The 20379-nt window shown below is 45.8% G+C and overlaps 1 protein-coding gene across 5 annotated transcripts in view; it reads left to right on the top strand.

Moving 5' to 3' along the window:
- Positions 1-20379, top strand: part of Clstn2 (calsyntenin 2) — a 594115-nt gene that overhangs the window by 496060 nt on the left and 77676 nt on the right. For all 5 annotated transcript variants that reach the window (XM_006975155.4, XM_015994073.3, XM_076576877.1 and 2 more), the window contains exons 7-8: positions 3403-3651; positions 10042-10163. In XM_006975155.4, the coding sequence (XP_006975217.2) occupies positions 3403-3651; positions 10042-10163 (371 nt within the window). The remainder of the gene's footprint in view (positions 1-3402; positions 3652-10041; positions 10164-20379) is intronic.

Here is a 20379-nt window from a genome sequence, read left to right as displayed (position 1 = left end):
TCCTCCCTGGGCTTCAGTTTCCACATTAGCTAAATTCACAAAAAGTTATAGCATTTTGTTCCAGGTCAGTGAGGAGGTTCAAGAAGGAGCCTAGGCCCTGGAGCTGGAAAACCCTGATGATGGGTGTTCTCAATAGCTGGTTATGAGTCTGGGCTCTCTCAGTCTGGGGCCTCTTACCTATCAACTGGAATCTTAGTGGTGTTCACCATACAGTCATATAACAAAGGAACAGGTGTGTTGGGTAGTTTACGAATTCTGGACTGGCATCCACTCAGTGTCCCATGGGAAGTTCCTTGGGATATAGTAAAGTAAAAACATAGGAAAGATAACGTTCTATGGATTCCAGCTCTGTCTCTAGAGCATCCCTGTTCTGGGTGAGGTTACTTGTTGATCAGCTTGCTTCCCTAACACTGTCCATGTCTCTTCCATCATGTCACACTAGTCCTTGCTCTGCACTTCTCTTCAAATCTGTTTCTGGGGACAGTTTTCACTCAGTTCCTTCACCAGTCTAATTATTAAGTGCTGTGTGAATTCTACAGGTACAGAAAAACTCTTAACTGATAGAGGGATCCTCATAGGTTAGTTCCCAGCCCTGCCAAGCCTCACCCTGGTCCCCTGTGTGCCACCCTGGCTGTTCCATTGATGGCAGAGTACCCCCCCCCATATACACTGTACATATACCTCTGCTCTGTTCTTGGATGAGCCCTATTGACTTTTGGGGGGTTCTAAATGATCGCTCTGCATCTCTACATCCACCCCGGGTTTCAAGAATGAATACCATGTGCCCGAGTCACCGGTTGTCTTCCTGCTGCACACATCCAAGGGTCAGAGCTAATGCCATTATCAGTAAAAGAGGCTGCTGTGATACGATTCTGTGGCTGATAGGGAAATGAACTTTTCAATATGCCACAGATCTCTTATTCCCAACCCACCCACAAATCTCTCCCTGCTACCACCTTGACTAATGTCCTTTTTCCCAGTATATATGGAGAATGCTGCCCAAGGAAGGCAAAAGTGATAATGTGAGCTTGCTTTTCAGTTAAGTAGTATATGCCAGGTGGAACACTGTGAGGTGAGATTAAGTAGGTATGATAAGAGCTGGGAGGAATGGACCAGAGGCAGGATGGTCACCTGAGCACTGAGTGACTTGCCAGAGCCTGCCTGCCAGCCTTCCTTCCTTTCTTTTTTCCTTTTTTTCTGCTATGTATGTTACATTGTACGTATGTTGTGTTATGTGTATTGTGGCATATGTACCTATTAGTGTAGATGTGCATACATGAGCACATGGATGTATATACGTGAACGTGTGTGTGTGTGTGTGTGTGTGTGTGTGTGTGTGTGTGTGTGTGTGTGTGTGTGTGAGCCAAAAGTAAGCATTAAGTATCTCTCCCCATCACTCTCCTTGCTTTTTGAGTCAGGGTCTCTCACTGAACCTGAAGGTCATTGACTTGACAAGGCTGACTCCAGTCAGTGAGGCTGTCTCCAGGTTCTGTCTGTCTCCACCCACTCCCTCCTAGTTCCAGGCTTACAGACACATACCGCCGTGCCTGGCATTTTCTGTGGGTTGTGGAGATCTAACTGTATGCTAGCTTGGCAGGCCCTTTACTGATTGAGTCATCTCCCCCCAGCCTCTGCCAGAGCATCTTAGGGGGGCACTGGAAAAGAGGAAGGGCAGTTGGAAGTAGGGACTGAGTATCTATTGTGTGTCAAGTGCAGTAACAGGTAATGTTCCTAGAAAACGCCGGTGTGAATCATGCCATCAGTTCTGCCCATACCTCCCACAGAGAATCGTGAATGGAAGGCCTGCATCCCCCACCTTCTCAATGATGGCCTTCCTAGAGGCCCTTTTGGAATGAACTAACTGCAGTGCTAGCAGAGCCCCTGTGCTCAAAGGAATCCTATTTTCCCATGTGGTATAGTCTTCCACTCCAAGCCAATGAATATGTGCCTGATGATCCGTTCCAAAGCCAAAGGGAAGTCTGGCTAGAATGTACATTTTAAGAAACTGGTTTCCAGTGTGGCACCTTCCTGAGGAGTTTCCCCTTAGGAGACTTTTCATGACAGCTGACCTTGAAAGCCAAACCCTGGGTGAGATGACTTTCTGCTCTGCAGAAGTCAAAAGGCCACTGACCCATCAAACGTCAGATAGTGCACACTTCCCACCATCCGTCAGCATGTACAGCAGGAGGCAGCTGCTCTCATGTTCATAGCACCAAGACAACACTTATAATGACTGCTCAGTGCCCTGCCTGGAGGCAGCCCCATGCACAGCCCTGGCAAAGCTGGCATTTCCCAATTCTTCTTTCTTGAACCTTAGTAGAAAGATCCCAGCCCCCCCTCCCCCCGCACACACACACCCCATCATACTTGAGCAGCTGAGCCCTGTTTCTGTGGAACAGAGGCTGCTGCTCCATAGAATGAATGGGGGCCCAAGGGTCCTCCCAGAAGAACACCCAGCTGTTCCCTCTCCCCAACCTTCCACAAAGCTGCCCTTGGTGGGTCCTGTATAGTCTTGCGGGTTCGGAATAAACCTTCCTGCTCTGGCCTGGCAAAAATCACAGTAATGGTGATGATAAAATTGTAGCTCACGCTGAGTGAGCACTCATCATGTGTTAAGCATATAGCTGCGAGCTTGAATGCATAAAATTCTATTCAGTCCCCACATACACCGAGGAAGGGAAGACAGTCAGAGAGATGAAGGGACATGTTCCCAGTCACAAAGCTGCCAAGTCAAGCTGCCAGGTGTCAAATGCAAGTGCTCCAGTGCTGCAGACCTTGGAGCCCCTGTTCTCAAGCACTGTACCGTTTGACTTCAGCAAATGGTTGTGGGAAAATGTTAGTGTGTACAAAGTGGCTTGCCACCTTCTCTCAATGAGAACCCAGAATCTTCCCCAGTCATAACCCTGATCACACTATGTTGTCTCTTAGAGTCTCCATGGTAATAAGTATTTGACTCTCCTTCATGTGGACAGACCTTAGCAAGGGTCAGGGAATAGGGTTAGTGCTCAGTAAATGACTGACAGGTTAATTGATAGATGGGTGCATGAATGAATCCATTCACCCAAATGAAGCCCTGACTGTCTGCAAGAAATCGAGCCAATACAAGCCCTATAGTTCTCTAACTCTTTAGGCTCCTCTCACACCTTTTCTTGTACCCAATTGTGCCAGCCTGGACATATGTATCACTTTCCTCTGCAAGTTACTACTGTATGCCTAAGCAGACCAGAAGCAAGTCAGAGACTAGGGTTATACTGGGCTCTTTCCTGAGCCATCTAGGTCAGGAAAAAGCAAGGACCTCATTAAGTATACAAGTTGCATTCTAACACAGATACAGAAGTCAGAAGGTAAGGATACCTCCCACCCTTGGGAAAAACTCACTGCTTTCGTCTCTTCCCCTTGCAGGAGCTTCCTCAGGCATCATTGACCTCTTGCCATCCCCGAGTGCAGCTACCAACTGGACTGCGGGACTGCTGGTGGACAGCAGTGAGATGATCTTCAAGTTTGATGGCAGGCAGGGTGCCAAGATCCCTGATGGGATTGTGCCCAAGAACCTGACAGACCAGTTCACCATCACTATGTGGATGAAGCATGGCCCCAGCCCCGGTGTGAGAGCTGAGAAGGAAACCATCCTCTGTAACTCGGATAAAACTGGTGAGTCTCCAAGCCTGCTATGTCCCCGATGGCTGGGCAGATGTCACTGTGGAGGCTGTGTTAAAATAGAGGCACCATAGCGAGCTTGGGAATGGATTCTGCTCTCTGGTTTTCCAGTTGCTGATTTTCTAGGATTCAGGTAAAGCAGGGTTAGGAGAGATTGGAAAGAAAAGATGCAAACAGAGAGAATGCAGCAGTTTGAGTCACTGATCTCCAAACTGAGTTCCTCAGAACTCCCAAGTCTATGGAAGTACCTTAGGGCTACTATAGGTGAGGTGGGGGTTGGGGTGGGCAGGTTCATTCATCCTTCCTGCAACAAAGAAACCCCAAATGTACTATATCATATAAGTATTTCCAAAAGCCCTCCTTTGAATCAAAGGATCCTCTCAACTGAAAGCATTTCAAACTTAAAGTTTGAAATGGGGACAGTGATAGCTAACAGGTGCTGCATGTTTCTCTCATGCCGGGCCTGCACAAGGGAGCTCTGGGGATTGACCACGCCCCTTCACTTACAGATGGGTGACCTTGTTATAGAACTATCTTCCCCGTGAGCTATTACTGATTAAGCAGCTTAATTATACACAAAGTGCTCAGAACAGTGCTGGGCACTTAGAATGTGTGGTTGGTGTCAGCTACTCCTTTTCTGAACCTTTACAACGAATTTTATGAATGCATTATTGTGCTTCCCATCTTAAGGATAAGGAAATATTCACTGAGAGGTTATGCATCTTGTCCCAAGTAGTTACACAGCCAATAAACACTGGAACAGGAATTTCAGTTTAGTTTCTACTAAGGCCACATCCTATGCATGTATCATTGCACCTTCATGTGCACACTCGAGTACGTGCGTGCGTACACACATACACGACTTGAGATCTCTTGCCAGATTTACAACTCTGTCTGCTGTGGGATGTTAATGTATGTCCTGTGGGAGCCCTTCTTGGGTTCCTTGTGGCGTTACCCAGTAGGTTTGCATAGAGGATGATTAGGACCATGGGCCTGAGTGCAGGTGTCTGAGATGGTCTGCACTTGGCTGTACTGGGGGATGGTCTGTATGTCAAGTTGCTCTGATTGGTCAATAAATAAAACCTGATTGGTCGTGGCTAGGCAGGAAGTATAGGCGGGACTAACAGAGGAGAAATAAAAGAACAGGAAGGCAGAAGGAGACGCTGCCAGACACTGCCAGGACAAGCAGCATGTGAAGATGCTGGTAAGCCACGAGCCACGTGGCAAGGTATAGATTTGTAGATATGCGTTACTTTAAGATATAGGAACAGTTAACAAGAAGCCTGCCACGGCCATACAGTTTGTAAGCAATATAAGTCTCTGTGTTTATTTGGTTGGGTCTGAGCGACTGTGGGACTGGCAGGTGACAAAGATTTGTCCTGACTGTGGGCAAGGCAGGAAAACTCTAGTTACATCTGTCTTTAATTTTGATTCCTGTCTCCCATTTCAAATGTAACTTTTGTTCAAATGCTCAAGTGAATCAGTGTTTATAACTGTCGGGCAGCACAGAGGGTAACTGGCAGCTCAGCACATGCTGAGCTTAAGATTGGCACAGAGGGCTGGAGAGATGGTATAGTGGGTAGAGGCACTGGCCTCCAAGACTGACAACCTGAGTTTGGTGCTTGTAATGTACGTCTTGGAAGGAGAGAAAGAATTCCTTCAAATTGTCTTCTGACTTCCTTAAGTACAAGATTGTGTTCTTGTACACATACACATATGCAGACATTGACACACACACACACACACACACACACACACACACACGCACGCACGCACGCACACACGCACGCATCACAAACACATGTTTATAAAAAGGTTGTTACAGAAAAGGTGGAAAGGTTTTAGTCTAACTTAGTTCCCTGGAGTGAAAGTACTACAAATACAGAATGTTAGGATTTAATCAAGACCTGATTAGGACTCTTATTTTATATCGGAAAGCTTTTCCAGTGGGAAGGTGATATATATATATATATATATATTGCAGCAGAAATGGAGAAAGCACAAGAAAGTATCAAATATACAAACCAACCTAAAATCCAAACACTTGGAGAGGTATTATCTGCTAACATTCCATTTCATTAAAATGTTACTTTTATCTCTGTGAGTAAGTAGAATGTTCTTCCCATTTTAATTTATTTTTATAACACGTGTGGGATTCTTTTTTCATATATAACTATACCCAGGTCATAACTCCATGTAATAAAGCATCCTTTTTGGAGGGGTGTGAGTAACAAAATCTCATGTTGTCCACACTGGCCTTGAATTTCTGAGCCTCCTGTCTCTACCTCCCAAGTGCAAGGACTGCAGACATGCCCCGCCATGCCTGACAGATAAAACAGTCTGTAAAAACTAAATTGCATGCCAGTTTAAAACTCTGCTGTGTGGATTTATCATACTTTATTTAATGGTTTCTTTTGTCAGCTACTTAGAGTGTCTCTTTCTAAAGGCAAATAAAACAACGCTGTAGTGAGCCTTCTAGAATATAACTTTCACACATTTCTGATTGTTTCCTGGCTGGAAGTTGGATTACTAAGTCAAAGAATATAAATATTGAGAAAATTATGAAATTGGCCTTCATGAGTATTACATTGCTTTCTGTTTGGTGAACTAAACAAAATTGACTAATGTTGGTCCATTATAAAGCCATCTATAATAGTTGGATAGCAGAATTGATTAGTCAGCAAAGGCTAACTGTGTGGAAGAAAGAGAGAGAGAAGGAAAGCCTCCATTACCATTACGGCCAGTAAAGCTCTCGGTAGCCACCACTCTCCTCTCCTGGCTCCTCTCATTCATTTGTCCAACAGTGGTATCGAGATATTCTGAGACAAGAATCCTTGCATTGTTCCGTCTGGCTATACTTAGCCATCAAAGAGGAAGAACAGTGTTGAGTGCAGAGAGTTTATTGACAAAGACAGCAGGCTTTATGTTTCACCTCTGACCATTAGCTTCCACTTTCCAGAACTTGGTCACAGGGCCCTCACCCAGCCACGGAGAGGCTGTGAAATGTGGTTAATCATCTATCTGAGAGCAAAGGAAGCAGCATTAGGTCCGCACATAACAGTGCTTTTGCTATAAAGGATGCGTGGGCCTTTGCTGGCCTTTGCGTCCCCATGCCCTGTGTGAGCGATGCTATTGCCTGTTACCACTCACAATCCCTCCCCAGCTCCTTCCCCGTCTCCATAATGTCTTCATGCCCACACTTCTGCCCCTGCAGCTAAGATCTCTTCCTACTGGGGTGACGTCGCCCTGCTCACTTTGAGTTCAGCTGAAAACAGAGAATAAGTGGCCATATGCAGGGCTTGACATTTCCTGATGGGAATTCTAAGACACAAGGGCCAGCCTGACCTAGCACTGACAGAGTGTCAGCCCAGTAGGGAGGACTACAGTGACCCTCCAGCCAATGGGAACACAAGGGTGTGCCCTCAGCCCCTGAGTGACTAGAAAACTGCTCAGAAGGCTTGCAACTGTAAGAAGAGGTGGGACCCTCTGCCACTCCCTGCTGCCTGTTGGTTGACTGGGAGGTGCTCCTTAGCCTGTGTGTTGATCCAGGAGTCTGCAGCAGTGAGGCAGAGGGAAGGAGGAAGGGCCTAGGCTGAAAGATGCTCTAGCAGAGGAGGTCTGTTCTTGCGGTCTTCCTGGTCCACCTCCACCCCAGTTGATTCCAAATAAACCTAACAAAGGCAGAAAATCTTTCCTCCCTCCTTTTCTTAACAGTTCTTAATAGGAACACAGAAAATATAATCATGAAGGGGCAAGAAGCATTTAGTAGACTACCCATAACCAAGTCAAAGGGGTTTTGTCAACCCAGATGCTAAGAGTGGTTCCCCCCAAAACTGGGCACATATAGCAACCGCCCATCCTCCCTCCTGCCATGCTTGGGTTGGGTTCTGGAGAATGCTGATGCTTTGGTAGAAACAGCATTCGACATGTCTGTGCTGCTGGAGTCCCAAGGCACAGCAATGGCCTTTATAATAACCGACAGCCACTGAGCATCTGTTCCAGGCAGATGCTTTATGCACATTTCCTCATTGTGGCAATTAAGATGCTATCCATTACAGAGATGGGAAGTCCAGATCAAATGATATCAGATAACTTGAAAATCAAACCAAAGCAGAGAATGTAGATCTTGTGTACCTGAAAACTCCCAGGTCTTAGATGGCTTCATTGCATCCTATAGGTAAAGTGTGATCAAGGTCCAGGTTCCTTTTCTCTGCATTTTCTCAGATCCCTGTCTACACATGTACCAGTTTCAGATTAGCAGATAAGGCTGCAGCTGCCACAGACCTCTGGATTTATATTGCATTTATACTGTCTCTCAAGAAAACATCCCTCAGGTTCACATTCTGCTGACACCTATCACAGAACTGCTTAGGAAAGTACTGACCATTGGCCAGGACCAAGTCTCAGCAGAGGCCATGTGGCCAAGAGAATGGCCCTCTCTGTTGACCTTGAGCAGGCATCTTGAACCAGTTCCTGTGTTGGGGGAGTGGCAGGAGCCTATTTAAACAGAGCCAATCAAGGCTCATTTCTAGAAATGAAGCCAATGTTGACTTCATAGCAAGGTTTATACAGGATGTACAAGAAGCTAGTCCACTATCCCTACCCTAATTCAGGTAAGGAAACTGAGATACCATGAAGCTAGATGACCCTCATACCATCAAAGATACAGTTCCACCAAAGTCTTTTTTTTTAAGATTTTATTTTATATGCATTTATGTTTTGTCCACATCTATGTGAGGGTATTGGATCCCCTGGAACCAAAGTTATAGACAGTTGTGAGCTGCCATGTGGGTGCTAGGAATTGAACCCAGGTCCTCTAGAAGAGCAGCCAGTGCTATTAACCACTGAGCCATCTCTCTAGATCTCCACCAAAGTCTTAATATAAGGCTATGTTCCTCTCCATATAGGGCCCATGTACTCATTTACCCACTTAGAGTACACATGCATCCTAGTAAATTTCTCTGTGTTCTACAGCCAAGTAAAATGTGCTTTCTCTGTGTTGGTACAGAATAGCTCCTCTCCTGCCAATTGGTAGTGTCTTGTGGCTCTAAGTGTCATGGCTAAAACCATGACATAAGATTTCCTAAGCAGTAAGGAAGTTTTTATATCAGAGGAGGGAAAGGTTCCATTGATTGATGGCTGTGCCTGGGGAGGCGGGGATTATTCATTGCTTTGAAGAGCCACAGAGTTATGTTTAATGCTGGAAAATCAATTTGTCTCCTCCTAGCAGCTAAAAGCAAGGCAGCCCCTCTTAGCATAGATTAGGGAGACAAAGAGATGAGTTCTGTGGTCACTGTGTCAAGACTGACAAAATAAAACAAATCCCAGAACTCCAGGAGAAACCAGCCATGCTGGAGGAGCCCAGAGAAGCTGATGTGTGTAGCTGGAAGTTTTTCTGTGTCCTGGTTAGTTGAGACAAATCTCTCCCATTCGTGTCTTCCAAGTAAGCACACAGAGGCTTATATTAATTATAACTGCTTGGCCATTAGCTCAGACTTATTACTGACTAGATCTTATACTTAATTTAACCCATAATTTTTGTTTATGTTTAGTCACATGGCTTGGTACCTTTTCTCAGTTCTGCCTTATTATCTTGCTTCCTCTGTGTCTGGCTAGTGACTCCTGACTCAGCCTTCCTCTTTCCAGAATTCTCCTTGTCTGCTTACCTTGCCTATACTTCCTGCCTGGCTACTGGCCAATCAGAGTTTTATTTTTCAACCAATCAGAGCAACACATATTCACAGAACAACATCCCACAGCACTTGCCCTTTTCTATCTAATCAAAAAGGAAGATTTTAACTTTAACATAGTAAAATTACATATAACAAAACAGTTATCAAGCAAGAATTACAGTTACAATATCCAGTCTATCAGTTACAATATCCAGTCTATCTGTATTTGGCAAAATTAAAGAAAATATTTTATCTATCCTATATTTGTGAGTCTAAAGTTTCATATCTAATTTATCTTTTATCAAAACCAAGGAAAATTATAATTATAACTCATCAACTAATCAGAGCAACACATATTCACAGCATGCAGAACAATATCCCACAGCAGACGTGATTGACAGAAATCCTCTGTAAGTACCACACCATGAGCTTGCCAACATAATCACTGTTCACTGGGATCTGATGGAGTAGATGTTGGGCCAGTGTCTAAAGGCAAAGTAGCTTCTCCGAAGAAGTTTTTCTCTGGGTCCTCCCAGGGCTTACTCCATTTCAAAGTCTTCCCCCAAATATGCTCTGGAAAATTCATCAAATGTGAAAATGAGAGAGACCATTTCTTTGTCTTCTAAGCTGTGCCTAGCAACATAACGGAAGACTCTTTGGGTAGAAGCAGACAGAGATTCTCTCATGCCCCGACCCCATTTCTGCCTTTCAGAAATGAACCGGCATCACTACGCCCTGTATGTTCACAACTGCCGCCTCGTCTTCCTCCTGCGGAAGGACTTCGACCAGGCAGACACCTTCCGTCCCGCAGAGTTTCACTGGAAGCTGGACCAGGTGAGGCTCTCGGGGCATGCCTTCTCCTCTCTCCTCTGCAGGGACCATCCGTTTGCTCCTGGGGCAGTGGCAGTGGGCAGGCTCTCTCCAGGTCTGCTAGGTTTCTTGGTTTGGGGAAAGTCAGTTCAGGAAGGCACACAGCATCTTAAGTCAGGATGGAAGCTGCTCCCATGAAAGCCAGTAAGAGGGAAAAGGGCCACATGTGCCAGCTGAGATGCCACAGGACCTGAGCACCTGTGCGCCTGCTCCACCTACGCTTGGTTAAGCTCATGGGAAGATGTTTGTCCTGACCCCAGGCCCAGCTAATGATCTCTGACTTTGCGTGTCAGTGAGCCTCAGGTCTCACCTTTGATGTTTTCCTTCCTCCTTTGGGCGATAGTATGACTTGCTTTTGGTGACAGGTGATGGAGAACAGAGACCTGAGGACTTTGAAGGAAGTAATGACATGGAGCATTGTTAGCAGTGTCTGCTTTTTGTTTTGTTTTTGTTTGGTTTTTTTTTTTGTTTGTTTTGTTTTTGTTTGTTTTGTTTTTGTTTTGTTTTGTTTTGTTGTTTTATGAGACAGGGTTTCTCTGTGTAGCTTTGCGCCTGTCCTGGAACTCACTTGGTAGCCCAGGCTGGCCTTGAACTAACAGAGATCTGCCTGGCTCTGCCTCCTGAGTGCTGGGATTAAAGGCATGCGCCACCACCGCCCGGCTAGTGTCTGCTTTTTTCTGAAGTGGAAAATCTGACTCACTGGTGCTTTATGGCTTGATCACAGGGCCTGGTACATCACACTTCTCCACGACAAGCCATGTGTCTGGGTTGAGTCCAGAGCTTTGAAGTGTGTGTTCCCGAGGGCTGTACAGCACCGAGACTACCAGAGAGTACTCCTTTCAGGGGGAGGGCACTTAACAATGAGGAAGCATAACCAATATGGCCTTCCTGTAGAGGTGAAAGTGGGAGGGGTTTTATTTTTTAAAAACAGTATTAAATCAGCAAAAGGGAGAATGCTAAGAGGCAGGGATGAGATGTCAGTTAATGATGCCCATTTTATAGTCCCCAATGCCTCAGACCTCACCCTCTTGTTTTGCTTTCATTTCTACTCCAACTTTACCCGAAGCTGTGTGTGCTGTGGCCCACAGACCTATTTTCTCCCTTCTCTACCACTGAGCGTTTCATAATCCTGTGTTTTCTGTCTCCTAATTACTCTGCCTCTTCCCTGTCTTCTCCTAACCCCCTTCCCTGGCTCCCGGTGGGACTGACCTCAGCGAGAACTTCCTCATACTGAGATGGGAGTGATTGCCGCCCCTTCCATTCTCACAGATGCTCACACCACATATGCTCTGTGGGACCCAGATTCCTCAGCCCCAGGAATTTCCTCTAATGGAACCTCTGCAATGTGAGAAAAGCAAGGACAGTGTGGGGAGTCAGTGGCAACTGTCTGGCCTGATCTCAGAAAATGTTACCCTGCTGGATCCTGGGAGATTGAAAAGACAGCATATGTGTTCATCTGCATTTCTTTGTGTTAGGAATTCTGGGGCTTGGAGGAATGGTAAAATCTTGACATTGTTTATATGATTTCTCAGCAACCTCCCAGCTATGTCCTGACGTGCCAGATGGTTTTTATGGGATGTTTTAAAATATATAATACAAATTGAAGTGAATTAAAATAAATTCCATATTGTGAGGAGTTCTTTAATAAGAACATTGCCATACTGGTGGAGATAATTATAGATACCCCGAGGCATTTTCTGAGATGGGATTGAGAAACAAGGATACAGGCAAATGAAGTTGCAGGGTTGGAAATTAAAAATAGACAAAGAAGGGATCCTGGTGGTGTAGATAAATACATAGTGAATGTAGCAATTCTGAAAGCCACACACTTAAGGAGGGGCTGAGTCACTGAGCATTTTCCAAATTACCTGGCTCCTATGGATGTTCCTTTTTTTCCTTTGGCCTGCTCTGTCCCAGACAGGCTGCATAGATGAGGCCATTCCCAGCTCCGATGCAAGCTTTCCAGGGGGATTTCCAGGCAGGAGACTCCAAGCCTAGTGACTTACCAAGGGCTCACAGAAAGCCGTGGTCAGCACCTGTTCTTTCTCTCAAGCTATTCCTGTGGTGAACATGCTGATTTAAAATGTAAAATCGATTAATTAATAGATAAGAATTATGCCTATTACGCAAAATATTTGTAGTCGTCATAGAAACCAAGAACTTGACTTAAGTTCTCTTTGTTTGCATCTAACTCCACTCAGGCTCCCTTCACCAAGCACCCTGGGCTGCATGGCTTAAGAGAGAGAAGTGTACTCTCACATGGTCAAGAAGCCTGGGAAATGTAAGGTCAAAGTGTTCATCAACACACGCCCTAAGGAGAGATGTTTTCCTGGATGCAGAGGACCCCTTTTACCCATTTTGTTCCCTGTTCCAGAGAGAAAGATGACTCTCCCATACCTGCTCCTCTCAAAAGGAACCAGCCTTGTTATATGAAGTCCCAACTCTCACTCCCTCATTTCAAATTGGTTGCCTGCCTCGGGTCATATCTCCAAATATACCAAGGTTTAGAACTTCAGATTGCCAGTTTGGGGAGGACAGAGTGCAGTGTGCAGCCCTTCTGTACGAAAGAAATGAATCTTCCGAAAGTTGAAGGAGTCCTTGCTATCAGATGCCCCAGCTCATGAGGATGTTTGCCAGGTAAAGGAAGGAGGCTGTAGTGAGGAGGGCACAGGAACTCTCAAGAGTACATGTGCTGGCACCGCAGGGATGTATACAGCCAGCCCACAGAACCACCTTCCTCCTTGCTCAGCTCCCTGTGATGTTAGAACCTTACCAGAAGTTTCTTGCATGGAAACTACTTGATGCCCAGAACATACAGACCCAATGAAGCTTCTCTGCCATCATACAGTTATCTGTATGATAACTGCTGTCATACACTTATCCCTCCTGTCAGCTCCCTTAGTGCCGAGCTCCTGGGAGTAGGGGGGTGTCTTACCCATCCCCAGCTTTACAGTGGACAGTGTAGCTCTGAGCACTTCATTGGTGCCCAGAAAATGTCTGCACAACAGTGAAGGGTTGTGGAGGGACAGACACAGTGAGGCCAGGGAGGAGGGAAGAAAGAGAGGGATGGGGAGAAGAAAAACCCAGAGATCTCTCTAAAAACTTCTGATGATAAACATTTGATTCATTTCACGGAGCCATTTTTTCTTCTTCTCTGGTCCTTAAACAGTGTTCATCTTGTTATCCTGTTAGCTTATTTCAAAGATCCAGTTGGATTAACCACCAGTGAACCTGTAGCTGGCCTTTGCCAAAAAGAATTCAACCTGGTCTAACATGTCTTATGCAATTAAACTCCTGGCCTACCTGGTAAATTCTCAAAGCCTCTTATGGTTCTCATGCCTGCTGGGGCTTTTTGATTTCTGCCCTAAGTAGCTTACTCTGTGTTTCATTCCCAAGGTCAGTGCAGAACTAGCAGCCTCTCCTATCCAGAAGCTTCCATGATCATGGATCAGAAAGTCTCACGCAGTCAGTGTGTGGTTGGAAAGCAGGACACCTGGTAGGAACAGGAGGCGGGGCTGTCTGATGTGGGCCTGTGAACAAGAGCCTAAGGAACTTCCGGAAGGAACATTGGAATGGAAAGGTCCACTTGCAGAGCCAGGCATCCAGGATGACAGACAGCAAGCGAATGGGACCCAAGTGTTAGAATTCAGGAATAGCAGAGCAGGCAGGAATTACGTCCAATTAGATTTTAGTGTCATGCCACTCCCAGTCCAACAGGCCATAATCAAAGTATCCATTATTCAATATAAGACCATGGGTGTTATAGGTGGGCAAACTTGGAAAGTCTGATATGACATACGCCACATTACATTCAAGCAAATGTAGCCCTAGCTAGACCAATACATGGGGCCAGTGGCAGGGACTATTCCCCCCTGTCCCCATCTTCAAAGCCATGCCAGGACTCAACTCCAGATAGGTGCATTTGAACAACTGGCTCCTCCATGGCATTGAAGCCAGGGTACAATGCACAGGATGTTTCCCACACAGCTCTCCAGGGGTGGCCAGGAGTGAAGCCGTTACTCATGACCCCAGAGACATCACATGTTTCTACCCCTTTTTCATACACTCATATTCCAGAAGATCTTTGCCAAGGTACATGAATGACCTGTAAACCTAACCAGACAGCCTTAGGAAATGCCTCTGAGAATACAGGGCATCTCCCTAAAGTGATACTAACAGCAAGAGAATGTCATTTTAATAGGATTTTTACTCAGGATCTACTTATGCAAATCCCTCAAGCCAGGCAGCCAGTCATGTGCAAACTCAGACAAGAGCTCCCAGCACACACAGGTAAGGTTTATCAATCCAAGGGCCTCTTGGCTTTAATATTATCTGGATATGGTTGATTCGGTGTTGTAAGTTCTGATCGTCTTCCCATTGGTTGGTATTAGAATAGTATTCTCTGGTACTCCCCATCGGAGTGACATTGAGTGACAGCCTCGGTGAATCAGAAAGAGCACGGGTGTCCCAGTTCATATGAGGAAAACAATGTATCCATGAAGAACACAGAGCCCACGAGAGGCAGAAATTGGTTCTCCTTTGGTTAGCCATCATCTTGCTTGTGCACCAGGGACAGAGACAGCAGGGTATGACTCACTCTGAGGAAGCTCACTGATCTGCTGGTTCATGGCCGGTGAATGTTCCCTGGCAGCATTCTCCTGCAGGAGTCCCAGACTCTAAAAACTGTGGACTGCTGAGAGAGGCAGAAGGCTTAGAGAGGCCCAGCCAGGTGAAGCCAGAGGCCTAGCTGGGTGAATTACAGATTCATCTCCAGGCCATACAAAATCTATTTTCAGTTGTCTGGAAGCTGGAAATCAGGTTTTCATGTAAGCTACCCCAATGTTTAATATGGTCTCATTCAAAAATGTATATCATGAGGCCCATCCAAATATTCTGCAGTATACCTTTATCTTCTGGCCACTAGGCAGAGTTTGTTTAATGAATGTTTAAAAAAGAACAAAAAAAAAAAAACATTCTCTTTGGAAATCTGAATCTTCATAAATGAAGCTTATGATATCCTTACGTCCTTCTTCTAAAAAGAAATCTCCGTGTGTGTGTGTGTGTGTGTGTGTGTGTGTGTGTGTGTGTGTGTGTGTGTGTGTGTGTGAATTCAGGTGCATACATGCCATGACACAGGAGATAACGTCTCTGATTGCCATTATGCTGTGCTAGCTGTCTCCCAAGTTTTCCGAGATTTTTCTGTCTCTCCCTCCCATCATGCCATAGGAGTGCTTGGATCTCAGACTTGCTCTACTATTTCTGGCTTCACATAGGTTCCAGGGATTCAAACCCAGGGCCTCGTGCTTGGGCGACAGGAGCTTTACCCTGGGTGCCAGCTCCTCGGCCTCTACTTGTACCTTTCGTAAGGCTCCTCATTCTCCCAGCTCCATGGCTCATCTCCCTGAAGAGGGAATTATGTATGGCAACCAACACTCCCAGGCCACATCGAGACGGGAGGGCTATGAGCACACGGACTCCCTTCATCCAGGCCACTAGTGTTGACAGTGATCTTTATCTTTCTGCATAAAGGAGATAGTCACAGGCCTGGATTTTTCCACAACCAGGATTTACACACATTTGTCTTGAGCCAAGGCCTTTGCCTATGAAGTCCATTGTTCTTACACAGAACGTGAAAGCTCCTAGAAGAAGATGAAGAAAGACCACATCCTTTATTCCTGGAGATGAAGTGATAGAACGACGCAAAGTCAGTTTCCTTGCTTTGCCCATTCAGCCACACTGGGAGTCAAATGGGTTAGTTCAATCATTATTATAGCCAGTGCCAAGGAGTTAATTAGAGAATGGTCAGCCCAGTCCAGACCAGTCATCTTAATGAGCAAAATAATTGGGCATTGTCAGCACTCTAATTCTGCTATTAAAGACTCACTCCTGAACACTGGCATTGTCTCTTCTAATGTGGTATCACTGCCCTGCTGAGCATCCCTACTTGTAAGCTGTCTTCAGTGATGCCTATCTTCACTTGGGGGCAGGCATCCCAAGAAGACAGGGAAGGCTGAATGGAACCTCTGTTTTCTCATGCAGGTAGAATCCAAAAGAGGTTCTTTGAAGAGACCAATTGCATGGTTATTTTGAGTCTACAATGTGTACCCAAAAGAGTTCCAAATGCAAAGACCCTCACTGTCATATACAAAGAGAACTAGATACTTTAATTCTCTATATGTAGGAACAAGAACTAGCCCCTGATCTTCTCGGAACCCACCCCTCCCCAGCCTCTTTCCACCTCCAACAGATCTTCTAGTTCTTGGGGGAGAGGTGGCTACATGGCTTCACGGTGTTGGCAGAGAATGGTCCTCAGATCCTCGAGGCATACTCCTTCCTCTCAGGTCAGCACTGCAGGTACTGGGTGATCTAGTCTCTGGAAAAGTAGTGACAGGCATGCTTACTCCATTTGCTCTGTTTTCTTTGAGAGATGGTGGCATGCAGCCCATTGCTGAGCCAAGTTCCCTCCGTCTTAAATTCGCCTGGCAGCAACCTTTCGTCATGCCATTGGTCCCTGCTGCACAGCTCCCCTGATTTCTTCTGTGTCGTGCCTCCTTACTTGAGGCAACCACAAAAATGGCCCTCAAAGGCGTTTATCTTCTGACGCCTACCCCATGTGGGCGTATTCCCTTACATGGCAAAAGGGTGTGTGTATCTGGGAGCTGTTAAAGATCTTGAGATGCATAGACTGTTCTGGGTTGTTTCTATGGGACCAGTGTAACGACAAGAGGCTAAATGACAGGGAGGCAGCAGAAGGAGTGCCCGAAAATGTAAAGATGGAAGGAGAGGGCCAACGTGATACGCTAGAGTGTGGGAGGCCATGAGCCAAGGAATTTGGCAACCTTTACAAAGTGGAAAACTTTCCCCCCTAGACCCCCCAGAGGGGATGTGGTCATGCTGACACATGATTTCAGTCTACTGAAACTTATTCATCCTCTGACCTCCAAAACTGTAAGATCATAAATCTATGTTGTTTTAAGCCACAAAGTTAGAGGTGATTTGTTATAGCAGCAAAAGGAAACTAATACATCACTGTGAGCCTCGGGGAGGTCTTGGAATCATAAATCAAGCCATGTCCCATCTCCTTGCATCTTACTGAGGTGACCCTGAGCCATGTTTTCACAACAGGCCTATAGAGTCCTCTGCATATCAGTGTAGATGCCTCAGCCACAGGTCTCCTGAGCCCCTCTATTTCAAGAAAGGCCCTAGGACAGAGGGAGGAGGAAGCTGCCTAACAATGACCCCCTTCACAGCTTATGCCTGGTTTGCTACCCAGCAGGCTTCCTCTCTAGCCTCCAGATAAGGCTATAACAAGGGGGACAGATGCAGGGCTGTCCTTCCTCTCTGAGATGTATTATACTTTAGCCTAAGGGACCGGCAAGCAGAAAGGGAAAAGATCCTGACTTCATCAGAAGAAAGAGTACACGCTATGTTTGAGTCTGGAAATGCTAGACCTGAATCAGAAAAATCCTCTTTCTCTTGACAGAGCTTTTCCCCAGCTTAAAGTTGATCAAGCTAATATGAACTGACACTGTGCTGATTTAAATCTGAAACCGTTCCCCAAAGACTCGTGTGTGGAAGGCTTGGTTTCTAGCTGATGAGCCTTTTGAGACCTGATTGCATTGTGGAGGTTCTAATTTCATCAATGGACTATAATCCATTGAACTCATAGCCTAATGCCTGTCAGGAGGTGGGGCCTGATTGGAGGAAGTATGTCCCTGGGATTAGCCTCTGAAGTGTACATCTCGTTCCTGGACCCTTCTTCTCTGTCCTTCTGCTTCATGGCCACCATGAGGTGAATAGCCATCTCCACCTTAAACTGCCACCACTGTCGTATTCTGTCTCCCTTCAGGCCCAAAGCCATAGATCCAATCCACCTTAACTGAAACCCTAGAAACCATTAACTCAAATAAATAGTTTTTCCTTTAAATTGTTTCTCTTAGGTGTCTTTTTTTCCCCAAAAAAATACCAAAACACTGGCTCACACAAATTCTGGATATCACTGGTGCTTCCCCAAAGTAGAGAAACTCACTCACCACTGTGCCTTTAAATCTGCCATCTCAGGGCTTCCTCCATGGCATTATCAGTTTACTAGCTACAACCTAGGAAGAGGGGCAGTGTTACTGTCCTGGAGTCCCTTTTGCCTCCAAGCAATGAAGGATCATCTTGCCCTGAGGTAGGAAGTAATTATAAGAAGTGCCCTGAACTTTCTCAGAGGACCCAGAGGAAGAAATCACCACAGTCTACAATAATGACATCAGCAATGTTCATTTAACTGGATTCCCCTCCTTTCCTGACTCAGTCTCCTCACTGGATCTTTCTTGTAACCCAGAGTCATTGTCCTAGTGACATTCAGCCTCTACTAGAGGTACCTCATGTCACCAATGAAGTGCCGGGTCACAGGTAGGCAGTTAGCAGGAAGAGACTACTATGATTATGGAGAGACTTCTGTGAGGAGGAGCTGCCAAGACTAAAGGACATCAACAGAAGACCAATGCGGACAGCAAGCGGAAGGCGTCAGTGAAGCATTGCTCAGCAGCGCTAGATAGAATAGCATCCACATATCTAACCAAAGGAAAAGCCCCGGAGTTGATAATCCCATCAGTGTCTCCTGTACTTGAAGACCCGGTTGTAACCGCCTTTCTCTCATTACTCAAGAGATTTTCTTTCATTTTCTTCAGAAGATCCCATGCCAAAGCATGGATCAGGCTGCAGAGTGTGGAGTCCAGAGGAGCAAATCTCCCTTCTCCCCTACTGCAGCCCCAGCGCCCCTCATTCTCTCGGCCTGCTGGAGTCCAGAGCTGCAAGGTCGCCTTCCTACACCACTCAAATGCTGCTAACTGATCTACAAGCTGCTGCTCCTGGGTGGCAGACCCCACCCTTCTCAGGTCCCTTTTCCCTGAGTAGTACCTGCTCAACAAAGCTTCTCACTCCTAGGAAATCATTATTTGTGTTTTAGCCTGTTTCTCTGCCCAGAGGCAATGACTGTGTTTTCAACAGACAGCCCTTAATACATATTTAAAAGCAGTTTGAAAAAGAAGGTGATAAAGCAACATTAAAAAGAATATCATTTTATTGCTGAATGAGAAACAGTGTCAACACAGTTAAAGATGTTCAGTAAATGAAATAACCCTCCAGATAATGACTTAAGCTGCCAGAGCCTCAGGTGGTCCTGACAGAGGCAACTTGGCTGAGTCCTGCTCCTGCCTTTCCAGTTTCTTCCAGGCATCAGTGCCAGTGGGAAAGAAGGGAGCTGATGCCCTGGCATAGAACCCAAATGTTTGCTTTAGTTGTGTGACTGATAGTTTCCACTCTCTGAAAAGACAAGACATTAGCATAGTCGAATCTTATTGTAAAATGGCCAATTCTAATGATAATCCCCTTCCTTATCCCCTTCACCAATGGAAAGGTGAGGCCATTGATCAGTAAGACATCCTGTGCATTGAGGAGCCTTGGAATCACCATGACGTTGGCTCTTCTTTCATAATAGGCACTTTACTTTAACTCTACAAAATCTTTAACTATACAAAATCTAGGCCAAGTACCCAAGTTAGGGATGAAGAACAAGACAGCAAGGAGCGTCCACAGTTCTAACTTGACAGATAGAAGAGCCTTGAACATGACCTTAAAATGCCCATACCCTGAGAGGATAAAAGGCACCATTTTAAAATGTGATTGGTTGTTGTAGTGCGTCAGGGCTGCATATTAACTATGTAATACATTGAGCCAGGGGGCGAGCGCTTGAGGGTCGTTCAGTCTAGTTCTGAAGATCACAGGAATCCTTGCTGCTGTGCTTAAGAATTTCATATATGAGCCGGGCGGTGGTGGCGCACGCCTTTAATCCCAGCACTTGGGAGGCAGAGGCAGGCGGATCTCTGTGAGTTCGAGGCCAGCCTGGACTACCAAGTGAGTTCCAGGAAAAGATGCAAAGCTACACAGAGAAACCCTGTCTCGAAAAACAAACAAACAAACAAAAAAAAGAATTTCATATATGTATATAATGCGTTTTGGTCAGATCTACCCCACTGTTCCCTCCTCTTCAAATTCTCCTTATTCCCTCCACTACTTTCCTGTCCCAACTTCATGCATTTTTTTAAACCAACTGAGTAGAATCAGTGCTTCCTGTATGTCTATGGGGGTAAGACCATCTACTGGGGCATGGGTAGCCTCTCGGGGTCTGAAT

Source organism: Peromyscus maniculatus, chromosome 7, assembly GCF_049852395.1.
Source record: "Peromyscus maniculatus bairdii isolate BWxNUB_F1_BW_parent chromosome 7, HU_Pman_BW_mat_3.1, whole genome shotgun sequence".
Taxonomy (NCBI): Eukaryota; Metazoa; Chordata; class Mammalia; order Rodentia; family Cricetidae; genus Peromyscus; species Peromyscus maniculatus.
This window is presented reverse-complemented; position numbering and strand designations above follow the sequence as displayed.